The sequence below is a fragment of the Strix aluco genome, chromosome 27 (genome assembly GCF_031877795.1).
Source record: "Strix aluco isolate bStrAlu1 chromosome 27, bStrAlu1.hap1, whole genome shotgun sequence".
NCBI classification, from domain to species: Eukaryota; Metazoa; Chordata; class Aves; order Strigiformes; family Strigidae; genus Strix; species Strix aluco.
In genome coordinates this window covers 7,607,903-7,626,392 of record NC_133957.1, presented here as the reverse complement: position 1 = coordinate 7,626,392, position 18,490 = coordinate 7,607,903, and the positions used below count along the sequence as shown (strand labels likewise).

The 18,490-nt window shown below is 60.1% G+C and overlaps 2 protein-coding genes across 2 annotated transcripts in view; both read left to right on the top strand.

The window, feature by feature from the left end:
• Positions 1–18,490, top strand: part of COX6B1 (cytochrome c oxidase subunit 6B1) — a 102,327-nt gene that overhangs the window by 11,768 nt on the left and 72,069 nt on the right. The gene's annotated exons all lie outside the window — the stretch shown is intronic.
• Positions 936–18,059, top strand: LOC141915833 (kallikrein-11-like). Its single transcript, XM_074807705.1, is given in 14 exon segments — positions 936–957; positions 1,090–1,169; positions 1,668–1,710; positions 1,713–1,830; positions 2,762–2,813; positions 2,815–3,010; positions 3,325–3,461; positions 5,246–5,394; positions 11,060–11,169; positions 13,801–13,833; positions 13,836–13,962; positions 14,984–15,237; positions 16,345–16,481; positions 17,898–18,059. Coding segments are annotated over 14 exon segments (1,620 nt in total).

Sequence of the window (18,490 nt, the reverse complement as noted above, 5' to 3'; positions counted from 1 at the left end):
TGGTCATGGCCTCAAGATGGTGGTGGCCTCAAGATGGTGGTGGCCTCAAGATGGTCACAGCCTCAAGATGGTGGTGGCCTCAAGATGGTCGCGGCCTCAAGATGGTCACGGCCTTGAGATGGTCACGGCCTCAAGATGGTGGTGGCCTCAAGATGGTGGCCCTACAAATATTCCTCATAAATATCCTGATGAGGGGAGGGGCACCTCATCTCATAGATGCTTGGCATTGATTGGCGGGGGGGGGGATGTTGCCTCTCTGGATGGTCCCTTCTTCTCTCCAAGGACCATCAATGTTGGGCAACTCCAGCAGGCACCCACCCACCGAAAGCAAAAGGAGATGCCTCCAGAGACCTGAAAGTTTGGGAGATGCCTCCAGATGCCTGGAAGATTGGGAGATGCCTCCAGAGACCTGAAAGAGTGGGAGATGCCTCCAGATGCCTGGAAGATTGGGAGATGCCTCCAGAAACCTGAAAGAGCGGGAGATGCCTCCAGAGACCTGGAAGAGCAGGAGATCCCTATCAGAAGCGGGGGCTTCAAGTGGTGAGACCCTTCTTTCTGTAAGATGACCAAAGACCCACCCCCAAACCAAGCTGATGAGCTTCTCTCCTTCTTCTCAATCAACCTGCCGGGACCATGACGTCTCGGTCCCAGAGCGACGTACGGACTCGCGTTCCGGGGTGAACTTCTCATTTCTCTCCGCGTCAGGGCTTCTCCTGGTGGCGTTGATGCAACCATCTCCTCCCCTGGTCCCAACTGGGAGTCCTGGGGCCATGAGGCATCCAGGAGGTAGGAGGTTTTTTGAGCTGGTCCTACAGGATTTTGTCACCGAGGACAGAGAAATCAGCTCTTTTAGAGGTGCGTCACCTCCTTTTTGGAGTCCGATCTTGGGCTGGGAGGAATCTCCGGGGCGGAACCGATGCCCCTCCCAGAAGCACATGGCGAAACCGAAGGAGATAAGTGGCCCCTGGTGACTTCCTGATACGCCGGTGACTTCCAGGACAGCTCATTGGCACCACGCGGCTCAATAGACCCGTCCTGGAGAGGGGGGGGCGGGGGGTGTGTGTGTGTCTCCTTGGGGGACCTGGTGAGGTCACGGGGTTGTGGATGCCGGAAAATGGCAGCAGGAGGGAACAGACCTTCGAGGGCTGATTCAACCTTTTCTACAAACGGTTGGATCTCAACTCGTCCCCAAATCACCTCTTTTTGAACAAAAATAAGAGCCCAGTAGGCTGATAGGTGACTCGGTAAATTAAAACAAAAATTATTATTTTTAGGTTTTAAAGATGATTTTGAGCGTTCTGATGGGAGTTTAAGAAAAATAGAGACTTTTCCCTTTTTTCTTTCAATTCACCTTTCAAAAACTTGGGTTTTGCAACGTTTCGCCGTGTTTTCAACAAAAAAGAGCCCTAAGGAGGCTGATAGGTGACTCGGTAAATTAAAAAAAATTATTATTTTTAGGTTTTAAAGATGATCTTGAGCATTCTGATGGGAGTTTAAGAAAAATAGAGACTTTTCCCTTTTCTCTTTCAATTCACCTTTTCTAAACCTCGTTTTTTTGCAACGTTTTGCCGCATTTTCAACCCAAAACGGCTGGTTTTTTGGGGAAGAGTTTGTGGGCTCCGGCCACGCAACGCACTGACGGTGCCCTTGGGTGTTCTGTGTTCCAGTGCCGGAGGAGGGACGAGTCCCGAATCATCGGTGGGCGCCCCTGCTCATCAACCAGAGACCTTTCCAAGTTGCCCTCATCAAGAGGGGTCAAATCCTGTGTGGGGGAAGCTTGATAGGTGCCCAATGGGTCCTGACCGCCGCCCACTGCCGGCAGCCACTCAGGTAAGGTGAGCCCATGCTCATGTGACCCACGGCTTCCTCAAGGACCAAGGGTGAGAGGTGGGTCCTCCAGGTGGTAGCGCCCAGATGTTGGCGCTTCCAGAAGATGATGCCTCCAAATGGTGGCATCTAGAGGTGCCCCAGATGTTGACCCCTCCAGAGCTTGTTGCCTCCAGATGTGAACTCCTTCACATTTTGGTGTCCAGAAGTTGAGTCTGGTACCTTCAGGAGTTGGTACCTCCAGCGGTTGGGTTGTCCAGATATTTGTACCCCAGATGTTACCTCCAGAGGCTGGTGTCCCCATGGCCGGTAGCTCCAGATGTTGATGTTCCATGTATCTCCAGATTTGGGTGGTGGTACCTCTCGAAGGTGTAACCATCCTCCCCATGGCCACTGGAGGACCCATGTCCTTCGTTGGGTCACAACGTCCCCCCACTTTGAGGTCCAGTCACCCCCTTTTTCCAGGTGATGACACTAATTGGAGCAAGTCTCCTCCCAAAAAAAGCTTCTCCAGCTTCTCCGCAAGGTCCTGTGAGAGGAAGCTGGACCTTTTGGGGGGAAAATAATGAAAAAGAGCAGAAATTGGGAAGAAGTTGGGCTGAGGGCAACATTGAGGTGGTGCAGGTGGGAGCTCCTGAAGCGAGGAAGATGATGTCAAGGAGTTGAAGTCAAGACACGCAACAGTTTCTGGTGGAGATGGGAGATGCCCTCAGGGCATCAAAGAGCTCTTGGAGAAGAGCCGGCTCATGACTCCTCAAGGCCTGTTTGGGGCCACCTCCCCACGGTGGTCCTGTGGCCGCGTCACGTTAACTCTATGGAGAAGCTCCAACGACCAGGTCTTGACCATCTCGATGGGCGAGTCGAGGTCAAGAGTTTTGGTGGCTCCTCTGGAGGGATCAGTCCTGATTTCTCAACCTTCTTCCCCCCCGGTCAGGGACCTCAGGGTGTTGATCGGGACGGACACGTTACGGGACGGGACGGGGGTTAGTGAGGTCGATTTCGAAGCTCCAGGTCCACCCGGCCTACAACCCCCGCAAGAACGACAACGACTTCATGCTCCTGAGGTTGAACAAGCCCGTTCAGTTCAGCAACAGCATCAAGAAGATCCGATTAGCCACCAGGTGTCCCACGGAGGGGCTGAGCTGCAGCGTCTCGGGTTGGGGCACGACCAAGTCCCCTGGAGGTACTGGAGACCACGGTGGAGGAGGTGGGATGAAGGGAGGCAACTGGGGGGGTGGGGTGAGGGCTCGCCAAGGTGGCCACGTGGCCTTCTCGGCTCGGAAAATGGGCGAAGGGCTTCCATGATGTCACCTTAACTCTGCCCAGCAGCTCCTCGCGGAGAACTTCTAGTTGGGTTTTCTCTTTGGGGTTGGGGTCTCCTCTACTGGAGGCATCTCCCAAAGAACCCTACGGGAAGTGTAACGAGCTCTGCTCAGGCCTCAGCGCTCAGGGCTTGTCCCTTCTCACCCTCTCTCCACCCCCCACCTCATTTTTCAGCAAAACTGCCCCAAAATTTGCAGTGTGCCGCCATCCAAACCTTCGGGAGGAACAAGTGCACCAGAGCGTACGGGCCCGCCATCACCCCCAACATGTTCTGCGCCGGTGTCCCCCAGGGGGGCATCGATTCCTGCCAGGTAAGAAGTGGGGGGGGACACACACACGTCCCTTGGGCCCCCTCCTGGGTTGCTGCTGGGGGAAGGAGGGTCTTGGTGTGGCGTTGAGGTCAAGGACGGGGTGAGATGAGGCCGTTGGGTTCCTTCAAGGTGAGGTAGAAAAGCTGGGAGAGGCCACGGCACCGTGGTCAGGTCAATGGAAGTTTTGGGGTCCCACCACCGACCTTCTGCTTGAGCCACAGAGCTGGGGTTGGGCCACAGCACGTGACCGGGTCCACGCAAGTTTTGGGGTCCCACCACCGACTTTCTCCTTGAGCCACAGAGCTGGGGATGGGCCGTGGCATGTGACCGGGACCATGGAAGTTTTGGGGTCCCACCACCAACCTCCTCCTTGAGACACGGAGCTGCGGATGGGCCACAGCATGTGACAGGGTCCACGCAAGTTATTGGGGTCCCACCACCAAGCTTCTGCTTGAGCCACGGATCTGGCTCATGACATTTGACCGGGTCCACGCAAGTTTTGGGGTCCCACCACCAACTTTCTCCTTGAGCCATGGAGCTGGGGCTGGGCCACAGCATGTGCCCTGGTCCATGCAAGTTATTGGGGGTCCCACCACCAACCTTCTCCTTGAGCCACAGAGCTCGGCCACAGCACGTGACCAGGTCCATGCAAGTTTTGGGGTCCCGCCAGTGACCTCCTTGAGCCACAGAGCTGGCTCATGACACGTGGATGGGTCCACGCAAGGTTTGGGGTCCCACCACCAACCTTCTCCTTGAGCCATGGAGCTGGGGATGGGACATGACATGTGGACGGGTCAATGAAAGTTTTGGGGTCCCACCACCAACCTTCTCCTTGAGCCACAGACCTGGGTCATGACACGTGACCAGGTCCACGGAAGTTTTGGGGTCCCACCACCAACCTTCTCCTTGAGCCACAGACCTGGGTCATGACACGTGACCAGGTCCACGGAAGTTTTGGGGTCCCACCACCAACCTTCTCCTTGAGCCATGGACCTGGGTCATGACACTTGACCGAGTCCACAGAAGTTTTGTTGTCCCACCACCAACCTTCTCCTTGAGTCACAGGGCTGGGTCATGACACATGACCAGGTCCACACAAGTTTTGGGGTCCCACCACCAACTTTCTGCTTAAGCCACGGAGCCAGGGCTGGGCCACGGCACATGACTGGGTCCACAGAAGTTTTGGGGTCCCACCACCAACCTTCTCCTTGAGCCACGGACCTGGGTCATGACATGTGACCGGGTCCATGCAAGTTTTGGTGTCCCACCACCAACTTTCTCCTTGAGTCACGGAGCTGGGGCTGGGCCACGGCACGTGACCAGGTCCACACAAGTTTTGGGGTCCCACCACCAACCTTCTCCTTAAGCCCACGGACCTGGGTCATGACACGTGACCGGGTCCACACAAGCTTTGGGGTCCCACCAGTGACCTTCTCCTTGAGCCACGGAGCTGCGGTTGGGCCACGACATGTTACTGGGTCCACACAAGTTTTGGGGTCCCACCACCAACCTTCTCCTTAAGCCACGGACCTGGGTCATGACACGTGACCGGGTCCACGCAAGCTTTGGGGTCCCACCAGTGACCTTCTCCTTGAGCCACGGAGCTGCAGTTGGGCTGTGACACGTGACCAGGTCCACACAAGTTTTGGTGTCCCACCACCAACCTTCTCCTCTCCTTGAGCCACGGAGCCAGGGCTGGGCCACATGACCGGGTCCACCCAAGGTCTGTGTGTGTCCCCCCCCAACCGTGACACCCACCCCTCCTTCTCCCCCCCCCACCTCAGGGTGACTCCGGGGGCCCACTGGTGTGCAACGGGGTGCTGCAGGGCGTGGTCTCGTGGGGCATGGCCGTCTGCGGGCGTCGAGGACAACCCGGCGTCTACTCCAACGTCTGCTGGGCCGTGCCCTGGATCAGGAAATGGATCGGGAACCAGTGAGACCCCCCCCGCCGCCGAGGGACGTCACCCCCTTTTTTTTTGGGGGGGGGGGGGGGGGCGGGAGGAATACAGATTTCCCAGAATGCACTTGGGAAATGGTGATATTTTGGGGGTGAAAATAAAGGAAAGGTGTGAAATCCACAAGATGGTGTTGGGGGGGAATTGGGGGGGGGGGGACGGGGGGGGGGGCGTCATGGCACCCCGGTTTGGGGGAGGAGGGACCCCACCACCACCACCACTAGGAGTTGTCCCACTGGGAGGGGTGGTAACTGGGATTCGTGGGGGTAGTGGGAATTGGGGGGTAACTGGATTGGGGGTGAGGGGAATTGGGGGCACTGGGGAGAGGGGGAATTGGGGGGTAACAGATTGGGGGCAGGGGGGAATTGGGGTCACTGGGAGCACTGGGGAGAGTGGGAATTGGGGGGTAACTGGGATTGGGGGCAGGGGGAATTGGGGTCACTGGGAGCACTGGGGAGAGTGGGAATTGGGGGTAACTGGGATTGGGGCAGGGGGAATTGGGGGGTAACTGGGATTGAGGGCAGGGGGAATTGGGGGCACTGGGGAGAGTGAGAATTGGGGGGTAACTGGGATTGGGGGAGCAGTGGGAATTGGGGGGGTAACTGGGATTGGGGCAGGGGGAATTGGGGCCACTGGGAGCACTGGGCAGAGTGGGAATTGGGGGGGTAACTGGGATTGGGGGCAGGGGGAATTGGGGTCACTGGGAGCACCGGGGAGCATGGGAATTGGGGGGTAACTGGGATTGGGGGGCAGGGGGAACTGGGGGAGTAACTGGGATTGGGGGCAGGGGGAATTGAGGCCACTGGGAGCACTGGGGAGAGTGGGAATTGGGGGTAACTGGGATTAAGAGTGGGAATTGGGGGTAACTGGGATTGGGGGTGAGGGGAATTGGGGTCACTGGGAGCACTGGGCAGAGTGGGAATTGGGAGGGTAACTGGGATTGGGGGCAGGGGGAATTGGGGTCACTGGGAGCACTGGGCAGAGTGGGAATTGGGAGGGTAACTGGGATTGGGGGCAGGGGGAATTGGGGCCACTGGGAGCACCGGGGAGCATGGGAATTGGGGGGTAACTGGGATTGGGGGGGCAGGGGGAACTGGGGGAGTAACTGGGATTGGGGGAAGGGGGAATTGGGGCCACTGGGAGCACTGGGGAGAGTGGGAATTGGGGGGTAACTGGGATTGGGGGTGAGGGGGAATTGGGGTCACTGGGAGCACTGGGGAGAGTGGGAATTGGGAGGGTAACTGGGACTGGGGGGGACCAACCATTTAATGAGCGACGCGGAGCGATTTCCCTCGTTAGCGTTAACGAGAAACACCCCCCCCACCCCCCCCCCACCCCCCCCATTTGGGACAATGGTTCCTCCTCCCCTCCCCGCGCTGGGGAAAGGGACTAATTAATAAAACTAATTAATGGAGATAATTAATCCTCGGCCAAATCCCTTCCGAGCTACCGGCGCTGGGAACTTTCCTCTCCCAAAACTCTCGAGGCAGCTTCACGGGTCACGGGGGCCCCCCGCCCTAATTAATTACCTAATTAATGAAGGGATTAATTGCAGCCGTCAAGGAGCGGAGGCGGCGCTAATTAGGAGCCAAGGTCACCCCCAAGGGGGGGGGGGGTCTGTGGGGACACGGTGACACCAGGAGCTGGTGGCTCCGCAGGCCCTGGGGGGGGGGGGTGGGCAGGGGAAAGCTCGTTAGGGCTAATTAAGGCTTTTAATTAGCGGAAGGGCCCCCAGGGGGGAGCTCAGGGAGGGAGCAGCTCACAGGGAGGTTTGTCCCTTTGGGTATTGTTGAACAAAGGTCGGGAGAACCCCGCGGGGGGGGGGACAATTTGGGGACACTCAGGGCCACGTGGTGACAGGGATGGGTGACCACCCCCACGGGTGACGTCTGGGAGGGGTGTTTGTCCCCCACAGGTGACACTCGCGAGGGGTGTCTGTCCCCCCCACGGGTGACCCATGCAAGTGGCGTTGTCCACCACAGGTGACATCTGGCCTGGGAGTTGGGGACAAGCGACTGTCCCCACGGGTGACACCCATGAGGGGTGAATGTCCCCAGAGGTGACATCTACACCTTGGAGGGGTGTTTGTCCCCCATGGGTGACATCTGGCCTGGGAGTTGGGGACAAGCAACTGTCCCCCACGGGTGACACCCACGAGGGGTGTTTGTCCCCATAGGTGACATCTGGGAGGGGTGTTTGTCCCCCATGGGTGACACCTGGGAGGGGTGTTTGTCCCCCCACAGGTGACACCTGGGGGAGGGGGTGTTTGTCCCCCCATGGGTGACATCTGACCTTGGAGTTGGGGACAAGTGACTGTCCCCACAGGTGACACCCACGAGGGGTGTTTGTCCCCATAGGTGACACCTGGGAGGGGTCTTTGTCCCCCACGGGTGACACCTGGGAGGGGTGTTTGTCCCCCATGGGTGACACCTGGGAGGGGTCTTTGTCCCCCCCACGGGTGACACCTGGGAGGGGTGTTTGTCCCCATAGGTGACATCTGGGAGGGGTCTTTGTCCCCCCACGGGTGACACCTGGGAGGGGTGTTTGTCCCCCATGGGTGACATCTGACCTTGGAGTTGGGGACAAGCGACTGTCCCCACGGGTGACACCCACAAGGGGTGTTTGTCCCCACGGGTGACACGTGTGAGGGGTGTCTGTCCCCCACGGGTGACACCTGACTGTGACAATGTCCCCACTCCTGTCCCCCACGGGTGACACCCCCCTTGTCCCCACCCCCGTCCCTCATCCCCCTCCCGGGGTCCCCAACGTGAACCCGGTGCCACCTCGGGGTGCCCAAACTGGCCCCCCCGGTTCTCGGCGGGTGACAAATGAGGTGACAGGTGACAATGCCGTTGCCATGGAGACAAGGGGGGGGCCCCTGGGACCTTCCTCCTGATTTACGCCGGGAGCAAATCGGGGTCACCTGCAGCTGCCCCAAGGGGGGGTCCCCTTTAACTCTGACCCCCCCCCCCAACTTTGGGGTCCCCTTCACCCCCCCCCTTGGGGTCCCCCCTTAACTCTGCCCCCCCCTCCCCCATCATGGGTGCCCCCCCCCCCCCCCCGTGCGTGGGTGGGGCCGGGCCCCTCCCTGTCATTAAGGGATTATGGGGGAGGGGCAAAGGGGGAAACTGAGGCACGGGGTCCTTCGCCCCCCCCCCCCCCCGGGGGGCTCATTAATTATCTGGTGCTAATTGGGCTCCGCCCACTCAAGGAGGTGGGAGGGGCCTTCAGGAGGGGTAGCCCCGCCCCCCCCCCCCCCCCCCCCCCCCCCGCTCCTGAGCCGCAAAGGATTGTGGGTCACCTGGGGCTGGCAAGTGGCCCCTGGGGCGTCTGGTCCCCGGTGCAGAGGGTGAGGATGGCACTGGGATGAACTGGGAGGCACTGGGAAGGACTGGGAGGGCATGGGGAGGGCACTGGGAAGGACTGGGAGGCACTGGGAAGGACTGGGAGGCACTGGGAAGCAGTGGGAGGGCACTGGGAAAGGCACTGGGAAGGACTGGGAGGCACTGGGAAGGACTGGGAGAGCATGGGGAGGGCACTGGGAAGGACTGGGAGGGCACTGGGATGAACTGGGAGGCACTGGGAAGCAGTGGGAGGGCACTGGGAAGGGCACTGGGAAGGACTGGGAGGCACTGGGATGAACTGGGAGGCACTGGGAAGGACTGGGAAGGCACTGGAAGGACTGGGAGGCACTGGGAAGGGACTGGGAGAGCATGGGGAGGGCACTGGGAAGGACTGGGAGGCACTGGGATGAACTGGGAGGCACTGGGAAGCAGTGGGAGGGCACTGGGAAGGGCACTGGGAAGGACTGGGAGGCACTGGGATGAACTGGGAGGCACTGGGAAGGACTGGAAGGCACTGGGAAGGACTGGGAGGCACTGGGATGAACTGGGAGGCACTGGGAAGGACTGAGAGGGCACTGGGGAGGTCACTGGGTAAGACTGGGAGGCACTGGGATGAACTAGGAGGCACTGGGAAGCAGTGGAGGACACTGGGATGAACTGGGAGGCACTGGAAGCAGTGGGAGGGCACTGGGAAGGGCACTGGGAAGGACTGGGAAGCACTGTGATGAACTGGGAGTCACTGGGGAGAGAACTGGGACATACTGGGAAGCACAGGAAGGCCCTGATAGGTATGGGGGTGAACTGGGAGGTACAGGAGTGAACTGGAAGAACTGAGAAGGGCACTGGGATGAACTGGAAGCACAGGAAGGCTTGCATAGGTGTGGGGATGAACTGGGAGGCACTGGGAAGAACACTGGAACATACTGGGAAGTGCAGAAGTGCACTGGGACATACTGGGAAGCACAGGAAGGCCCTGATAGGTATGGGGGTGAACTGGGAGGTATGGGGATGAACTGGGAGGAGACTGGGAAGGACACTGGGAAGGACTGGGAAGCACAGAAAGGCTTGCATAGTGTGGGGATGAACTGGGAGGGCACTGGGAAGTGCTGGGAAGGGCACTGGGACGGGCACTGGGGCATACTGGAAGAAAAAGAAGAGCCCTGATAGGTATGGGGGTGAACTGGGAGGTACGGGAGTGAACTGGAAGGGCACTGGGATGCACTGGGAAGTGCTCAGGTGCACTGGACACTCTGGGGGGCACTGGGAAGCACTGGGGCAAACTGGGAGACACTGGGTAACACTGTGAGGCACTGGGATTTACTGGCAAATGCTGGGAGCCACTGGCATATACTGGGATGCTCCGGAAGGCAATGGGACATACTGGATTGTACTGGGAAGCACTGGACATGCTGGGAGGCACAAGGGTGCAGTGGGAGGCACTGGAGACGCTGGAGACACTGGGAGGACACAGGAGGAACTGAGTGGCACTGGGAAGCCCCAGCTTGCACTGGGTTGAACTGGAGGCTCCACAAGGCCTGAGGAGGTACTGGATGGAGCACTGGGAGTCCCTAGAAGGCACTGGGAGGCACTGGAAGGCACTGGGATGCTCCAGGAAGTCCCTGGAAGTACTGGGAGGCACTGGGAGGTCTTAGGGAGTTACTGGGAGGTATTGGGGTGCCCAGGAGACTGCAGGACATACTGGGAAGGCACTGGGAAGGACTGGGAGGCACTGGGTTACCTCAGGAGATGCTGGGAAGCTCCAGGAGCTACTGGGAGGTACTGGAATTCACTGGGATGCCTCAAATGGCACTGGGAGGCACTGGGAGGCACTGGATACCCCAGGAGATGCTGGGAAGTTTCAGGAACCACTGGGAGGTACTGGGATTTACTGGGATGCCTCAGATGGCACTGGGATGCCCTGAGAAGGCTCTGGCAGGCCTTGAGAAGCACTGGAGGTACTGGGATTTACTGGGATGCCTCTGTTGGCACTGGGATGCCCTGAGAAGACCCTGGCAGGCCTGGAACCACTGGGAGGTACTGGGATTTACTGGGATGCCTCAGATGGCACTGGGATGCCCTGAGAAGGCCCTGCCAGGCCCTGGGAACCACTGGGAGGTACTGGGATGCCTCTGATTGCACTGGGAGGCACTGGGATGCCCTGAGAAGGCCCTGGGAGGCCCTGGGAGGCACTGGGAGGCACTGGGAGGCACTGGTTGGCACCCGCGCTGCCCTGGGCCAGGGTGTGGCGGGAGGGTGAGACCGCCCCGACCGGCCCCGCTCCCTCCTGGGGTGGCCCCAGCCCAGGCGGGGCCCGACGGGGATTTAAGGGGCTGGGCCCAGCACCCCGCCAGCCTCCTCTCCCTCCCGCCGCCATGGAGCGCCTCCTGCCGCTGCTGCTCCTGGCCACTGGTGAGGGCACTGGGGGGGTACTGGGAGGGCACTGGGGGGCACTGGAAGGGCGCTGGGGGGCGCTAGGGAGAGCGCGAGGAGGGCACTGAGGGGCACTGGGAGGGTGCTGAGGAGCACTAGAGGGTGATGGGGGGGAACTGGGGGGCACTAGGAGGGCACTGGGGGGTGCTGGAAGGATGCTGGGGGGGCACTGGGGGCACTGGGAGAGCACTGGGGGGTACTGGGAGGGTGCTAGGGAGCACTAGATGGTGATTGGGGGACTGGGGGGGCACTGGGAGGGCACTGGGAGCACTAGATAGTGATGGGCAACTGGGGGGGCACTGGGAGGGTGCTGGGGGGGACACTAGGGAGTGCTGGGGGACACTGGAAGAGCACTGGGGGGTACTGGGAGTGTGCTAGGAGCACTAGAGGGTGATGGGGGGACTGCAGGGGACCAGGAGTGAACTGGGGGGCACTGGGAGGGCACTGGGGAGCACTAGATGGTGATAGGGGGGATTGGGGGCACTGGAGGGTACTGGAGGGGAGGGGCAGGAATTGGGGTCACTGGGAGGATGCTGGGGGAGCACTAGGGAGCGCTGGGGAGTACTGGGAGAGCACTGGGGGGCACTGGGAGGGTGCTAGGGAGCACTAAAGAGTGATGGGGGGACTGGGGGGTCACTAGGAGGGCACTGGGGGGCACTGGGAGGGTGTTAGGGAGCAGTAGAGGGTGATGGGGGAACTGGGGAGCACTGGGAGAGTGCTGGAGGGCACAGGGAGGGCACTGGGGGGCACTGGGAGGGCACTAGGAGTTGATGGGAGGATGCTGGAGGGCAATGGGAGGGTGCTGGGGGGCACTAGGCGGTGCTGGAGGGCACTGGGGGGCAACTGGGAGGGTGCTGAGGAGCACAAGAGAGTGCTAGGGGAGCACTTGGGGGCACTGGGTGTCACTGGGGGGCACTGGGAGGGTTCTGGGGACACTAGGAGGTGCTGGAGGGCACTGGGGGTAGTTGGGAGTGAAGTGGGGGGCACTGGGAGGGAACTAGAAAGCACTAGAGGTCACTGGAAGGGTACTGGGGGGCACTGGGAGGGTGCTGGGGGCACTAGGAGGTGCTGGAGGGCACTGGGGGGCACTGGGAGTGAAGTGGGGGGGCACTGGAAGGGAACTAGGAAGCACTAGATGGTGCTGGGGGGGCACTGGGGAGCACTGGGAGGGTACTGGGAGTGAAGTGGGGGGCACTGGGAGGAAGCTAGGATGGTACTAGATAGTGCTGGGGGGGCACTGGGAGGACACTGGGAGAACTAGGAGGAGCTGTGAGGGCACTGGAGGCACTGGGAGTGAAGTGGGGGGCACTGGGAGAGAACTAGGAAGCAGTAGAGGGTGCTGGGGGGGCACTGGGGGGCACTGGGGGGAGGAGGGAGAGAGTGGAAGGTACTGGGAGAACACTGGGAGGCCCCAGGAGGCCCTGAGAGGGCACTGGGGAGTACTGGGAAGGAACTGGAGGTGAACTGGGGACACTGGAGGCAGGCAGTGGGTGTGTACTGGTGTGGGTAAGAGGGAAAGAGAAGGTATTGGGGGGCACTGGGGAGCACTGGGAGTACTGGTGGAGTGTAGAAGAGAATGAGGAGGGTAATGGAGGGCACTGGGACGGTACTGGGAAGAAGTTGGAGGGGAACTGGGGGCACTGGGAACACACTGGTGGCACGTGGGAAGCACTGGGAGGCACCTGGGGAACACTGAGGTGTACTGGGAGGGAACTGGAAGGTGCTGACGGGGTTCTGGGAGGGAGCTGGGGGAACTGGGGGCACTGGGAGGTGCTGGGAGGGAACTGGAGGCTACTGGGAAGACTGAGGAGGCAGCAGGAGGAAATGGGGTGACGCAGAGTGGCACTGGGAGGCACTGGGAGGCACTGGGGGCCACGAAGGGGGAACGAGGTGGTGTTGGGCAAGAACTGGGAGGCACTGGGAGACACTGGTAGGCAGTGGGTGGGAAGTGATAGGTCACTGGGGATACTGGGAGGGAAACGGAGAGCTGGGAGGACACGGGGGTGACATGGGGAAATGTTGGGTGACCCAGGAGGGAACTGGGAGGAACTGGGAGGGAACTGGGAGGCACTGGGAGGCACTGGGAGACACTGAGAAGCAGTGGGTGGGAAGCTGTAGGTCACTGGGGATACTGGGAGGAGACAGGGGTGACATGGGGAGATATTGTGTGGCCACGGGGACCCCTAAGAGGGAACTGGGAGGAACTGGGTGGCACTGGCTGGTACTGGGAGGCACTGGGAGGGCACTGGGAGACACTGAGAGGCAGTGGGTGGGAAGCGGTAGGTCACTGGGGATACTGGGAGGAAAAAGGAAGAGCTGGGAGGACACGGGGGTGGCACAGAGAGGTGCTGGGTGGCCATGGGGACCCCTAGGGGAGAACTGGGAGGAACTGGGTGCGAACTGGGAGGCACTGGTAAGCAGTGGGTGGGAAGCAGTAGGTCACTGGGGATACTGGGAGGGAAACAGACCTGGGAGGACACGGGGGTGACGCAGGGACATGTTGGGTGGCCTTGGGAGGCAAGTGGGTGCAAACTGGGTGGGAACTGGGTGGGAACTGGGAGATACTGGGAGGGCACTGGGAGGTGCCGAGCCCCATCCCCGCTCCCACAGCGGCCGTGGGGGAGGAGAACCGGATTGTGGGGGGAAGAGCTGCGAGAAGAAGCGTCACCCCTACCAGGTGGTGCTGCTGGGCCCCCAGAAGAACATCCACTGCGGGGGGGTCCTCGTCGGCAGGTCCTGGGTGCTGACGGCCGCCCACTGCGACACCAAGAGGTGGGGGGGTCCCCCAAGTCTTGGGGGGGGGGGGTAAGGGGGGTCACCACTTTGACCACGGGCTACTGGGAGGAGGTGGGGAAGAGGCCACCAGGAGGTGGAGGTGGGGCTGGGCATGGGAGGAGCTGGGTGGGTTTCATCTCGATGGGGTTGGCTACCAAAAGCGTCCAGTTGGCCACAAAAAACATCTAATTGGGCTCCTACAATGACCATCTAACTGGGTTGGCCACAAAAACCATCTAATTGGGTTCCCAGAATGACCATCTAAGTGGTTGGCCACCAAAACCTTCCAGATGGCCTCCCAGAGTGACCATCTGACTGGGTTGGCCACCAAAACCTTCCAGTTGGGCTACCAGAATGACCATCTAACTGGGTTGGTCACCTCAACCTTCCAGTTGGGCTCCTAGAATGACCATTTAACTGGTTGGCCACCAAAACAATCTAACTGGGCTCCCAGAGTGACCATCTAACTGGTTGGCCACCAAAACCTTCCAGTTGGGCTTCCAGAATGACCATCTAACTGGTTGGCCACCAGAACCATCTAATTGGGCTCCCAGAATGACCATCCCATTGAACTGGGCAACCACAACCATCCAGTTGGGCTCCCAGTTGACATCAAGCCAATGGGGAAATGGGCCCATTCCTCCATTTTTTGGTGGCCCAACCTTCTCCTGGCCGCTGAGCGCCGCCTCACGGAGAGGTCCCACCAGAAAAATGGGGTAGAAACGCCAAATTTTAGTCTTCGGTTGGGCGCATTGGGGACCTGGAGAGCGGCCAAGGACCTCCAGGTCCTCAGCTTGGACCTGGTTCTTCTCCACCTTGGCTTGAAGCAAGAAGGACTCATCTTGGCCAACTCTTCGGTTGACCCGTTGGGTGCTTCTGGCCTCCAAGCCTCAGTTTCCCCACCCAGTTGAAGATCTTTGTGGTAGGAGGAGAAGCTCCTCCTGACCTCTACCCCGTGGACCTTCTCTTGGCCACCAGAGAAGGTCACCGTGGTCCTTTCTCCACCCTTGTTGACCAGCCCCATCCCCATCCGCATGGGCGACCATAGTTTGAGGACCAAGGAGGGGACGGAGCAATGTGTCACCTCGGCCAAGGCCTTCATCCACCCCAGCTACAACCCCACCACCCATGATGGTGACATCATGCTCCTGAAGCTCCAGAAGCCCGTTCGCTTCACCGACCACGTCCAGGCGGTGGCTTTGCCCAAGCGTTGTCCCCCCCCCAACACCGAGTGCGTCGTCTCGGGTTGGGGCAGCACCAGCAGCCCCGAAGGTAAGGGGGGGGGGGAGGGGAAGGGGGGCGGGGCTTAAGGGACTTGGGGACAGCTGGGCACCTTGGGGACATCTCAGCACCTTAGGGACATCTCCGTGGCTTGGGACATCTCAGCATCTTGGGGACATCTCGGTGGCTTGGGGAAATCTCCACAACTTGGGGACATCTCGGTGGCTTGGGGACATCTGAGTGGCTTGGGGACATCTCAGCATCTTGGAGACATCTCAGCATCTTGGGGACATCTCAATGTCTTGGGGACATCTCGGTGGCTTGGGACATCTGAGTAGCTTGGGACATCTCAGCATCTTGGAGACATCTTAGTGGTTTGGGACATCTGAGTGGCTTGGGGACATCTGAGCACCTTGGAGACATCTCAGCATCTTGGGGACATCTTGGTGGTTTGGGACATCTCAGCATCTTGGGGACATCTCGGTGGCTTGGGACATCTGAGTGGCTTGGGACATCTCAGCATCTTGGGGACATCTCAATGTCTTGGGGACATCTCGGTGGCTTGGGACATCTGAGTAGCTTGGGACATCTCAGCATCTGGGGGACATCTCAGCACCTTGGGGACATCTCGGTGGCTTGGGACATCTCAGCATCTTGGGGACTTCTCAACATCTTGGGGACATCTCAGTGGCTTGGGACATCTCGGTGGCTTGGGACTTCTCAGCATCTTGGGGACATCTCAATGTCTTGGGGACATCTTGGTGGCTTGGGACATCTGAGTGGCTTGGGGACATCTGAGCACCTTGGAGACACCTCAGCATCTTGGAGACATCTCAGCATCTTGGGGACATCTCGGTGGCCTGGGACATCTCAGCCCCTTGGGGACATCTCAGTGACTTGGGGACATCTCAGTGACTTGGGGACACCTCCCTCCCCCCTCAGCCCCGTGCCACCACCCCAGGACCTTCCCAATCCCCTCGGGGGCGGCCATCTTGAGGCCTCCTTCCTTGCTGGGCTGTCACCCAAGTGAAGACAGGACGGGGTGTCCCACTGTCCTCGTGGGTCCCCTGACCATGTCCCCTTGACCATGTCCCCCTGACCATGTCCTCCTCCTTCTCCATGTCCCCCCCTCCACCCCATGTCCCCCCCGCCCCCCAGGGTACTTCCCCGACGTCCTCCAATGCGCCTCCGTCTACACCATGGCCAACGAAGAGTGCGCCAAGCTCTACCCCAAGGGCATCACCAAGAACATGCTCTGCGCCGGCGTCACCTCAGGGGGCACCGACTCCTGCCAGGTGGGTTTTGGGGGGGCACTGGGGGATGTGGGGGGGCTGCACACCCCCCCCCCCAACTTTGGGGTGGGGACGTTGGAGCTCACCCAGTTGCCCCCCCCCCCACCTTATCCCGGAGGTGACAAAGCCAATGGAGAAGAACTGGGGTGGGGGCCCCCAAGAACCCAACTCTTGGGGACACGTGCTGCTATAGGGACCCCTCCAAGCTCCACAGGGACCCCCCGGGGGCTATAGGGGCCACCTGGGTTCTATAGGGGTGCTGGGTGCTAGAGGGACCCCTCCCCAAGCACCATGCACAGCCCTGGGTGCTATAGGGGCCTCTGGGTGTTATAGGAGGCCCCCAAGAACCCTACAGCATCTTGGGTGCTAGAGGGACCCCCTGGGTGCTGGAAAGACCCCCAGGGGGCTACAGGGGCCTCCCCTGTGCTATAGGGAACTGCTGGGCCTCAGCTCCAGCACCGTATAAGTTGTGGTGGTCTCCACGCCCTGACCCTATAGAACATGGTGGCCTCCATCCCTTCACCCTATAGAACATGGTGGCCTCCATCCCTTCACCCTATAGAACATGGTGGCCTCCATCCCTTCACCCTATAGAACATGGTGGCTTCCATCCCTTCACCCTATAGAACATGGTGGCCACCATCACTTCACCCTATAGAACATGGTGGCTTCCATCCCTTCACCCTATAGAACATGGTGGCCTCCATCCCTTCGCCCTATAGAACATGGTGGCCTCCATCCTTTCACCCTATAGAACATGGTGGCTTCCATCCCTTCACCCTATAGAACATGGTGGCTTCCATCCCTTCACCCTATAGAACATGGTGGCCACCATCCCCTGACCCTATAGAACATGGTGGCCTCCATCCCTTCACCCTATAGAACATGGTGGCCTCCATCCCTTCGCCCTATAGAACATGGTGGCCTCCATCCCTTCGCCCTATAGAACATGGTGGCCTCCATCCCTTCGCCCTATAGAACATGGTGGCCTCCATCCCTTCACCCTATAGAACATGGTGGCCACCATCCCCTGACCCTATAGAACATGGTGGCCTCCATCCCTTCACCCTATAGAACATGGTGGCCTCCATCCCTTCACCCTATAGAACATGGTGGCCACCATCCCTTCACCCTATAGAACATGGTGGCCTCCATCCCTTCACCCTATAGAACATGGTGGCCTCCATCCCTTCACCCTATAGAACATGGTGGCCACCATCCCCTGACCCTATAGAACATGGTGGCCTCCATCCCTTCACCCTATAGGTCGTGGTGGTACCCAGGGGAGAACCGTGGCCCCTGCAGCATCTCCGGGGGGTGAAACTGGGTCATTTTTGGGGTTCCCAGTAGTTTTTGGGGGGGGATTTGGGGGGATCCCCCCCTTCACGAGCTTCTTTCTGTGTCCCCCCCCCTCCCCAGGGCGATTCGGGGGGGCCCCTGGTGTGCGGGTCGGAGCTGCAGGGCATCGTCTCGTGGGGGATGCAAGTTTGTGGCCAACGGGGCAAACCGGGCGTCTACACCCGCGTCTGCGAGTTCACCGCCTGGATCCACGACGTCATGAGGAGCAACGGTCGCGTCTGAACCCCCCCGCACCCCCCAAAAAAAAAAATATGGAAGAGTCCACCCCCCCCATACACCCCCCCACACTCCCCCGGGGAAGAGCTCCTGGAATAAAGCCCTGTGAAACGTGGCCACCTTCTGCCCTGGCGTGGCTACAGCACAGACATGGAGGCCGGGGAGGTGGGGGGGGATGGGGGGGGACATCATGGCCGCCGTGAGCACGGGGAGGAAATGGCGCCCGTTGGGGTTGGTGGTTGTGGTGAGCGACTTGTGGCCATGTATGTTTGGTGCTGGTGGCCATGGTGGCAACCTCCAATCACCTATCTGGTGCTGGTGGCCATGGTGGCAACCTGCAACCACACCCCTGGTGCTGGTAGCCATGGTGGGACAAATGGCCACGTAAGTTTGTTGCTGGTGGCCATGGTGGCAACTTCCCATCACACCCCTGGTGC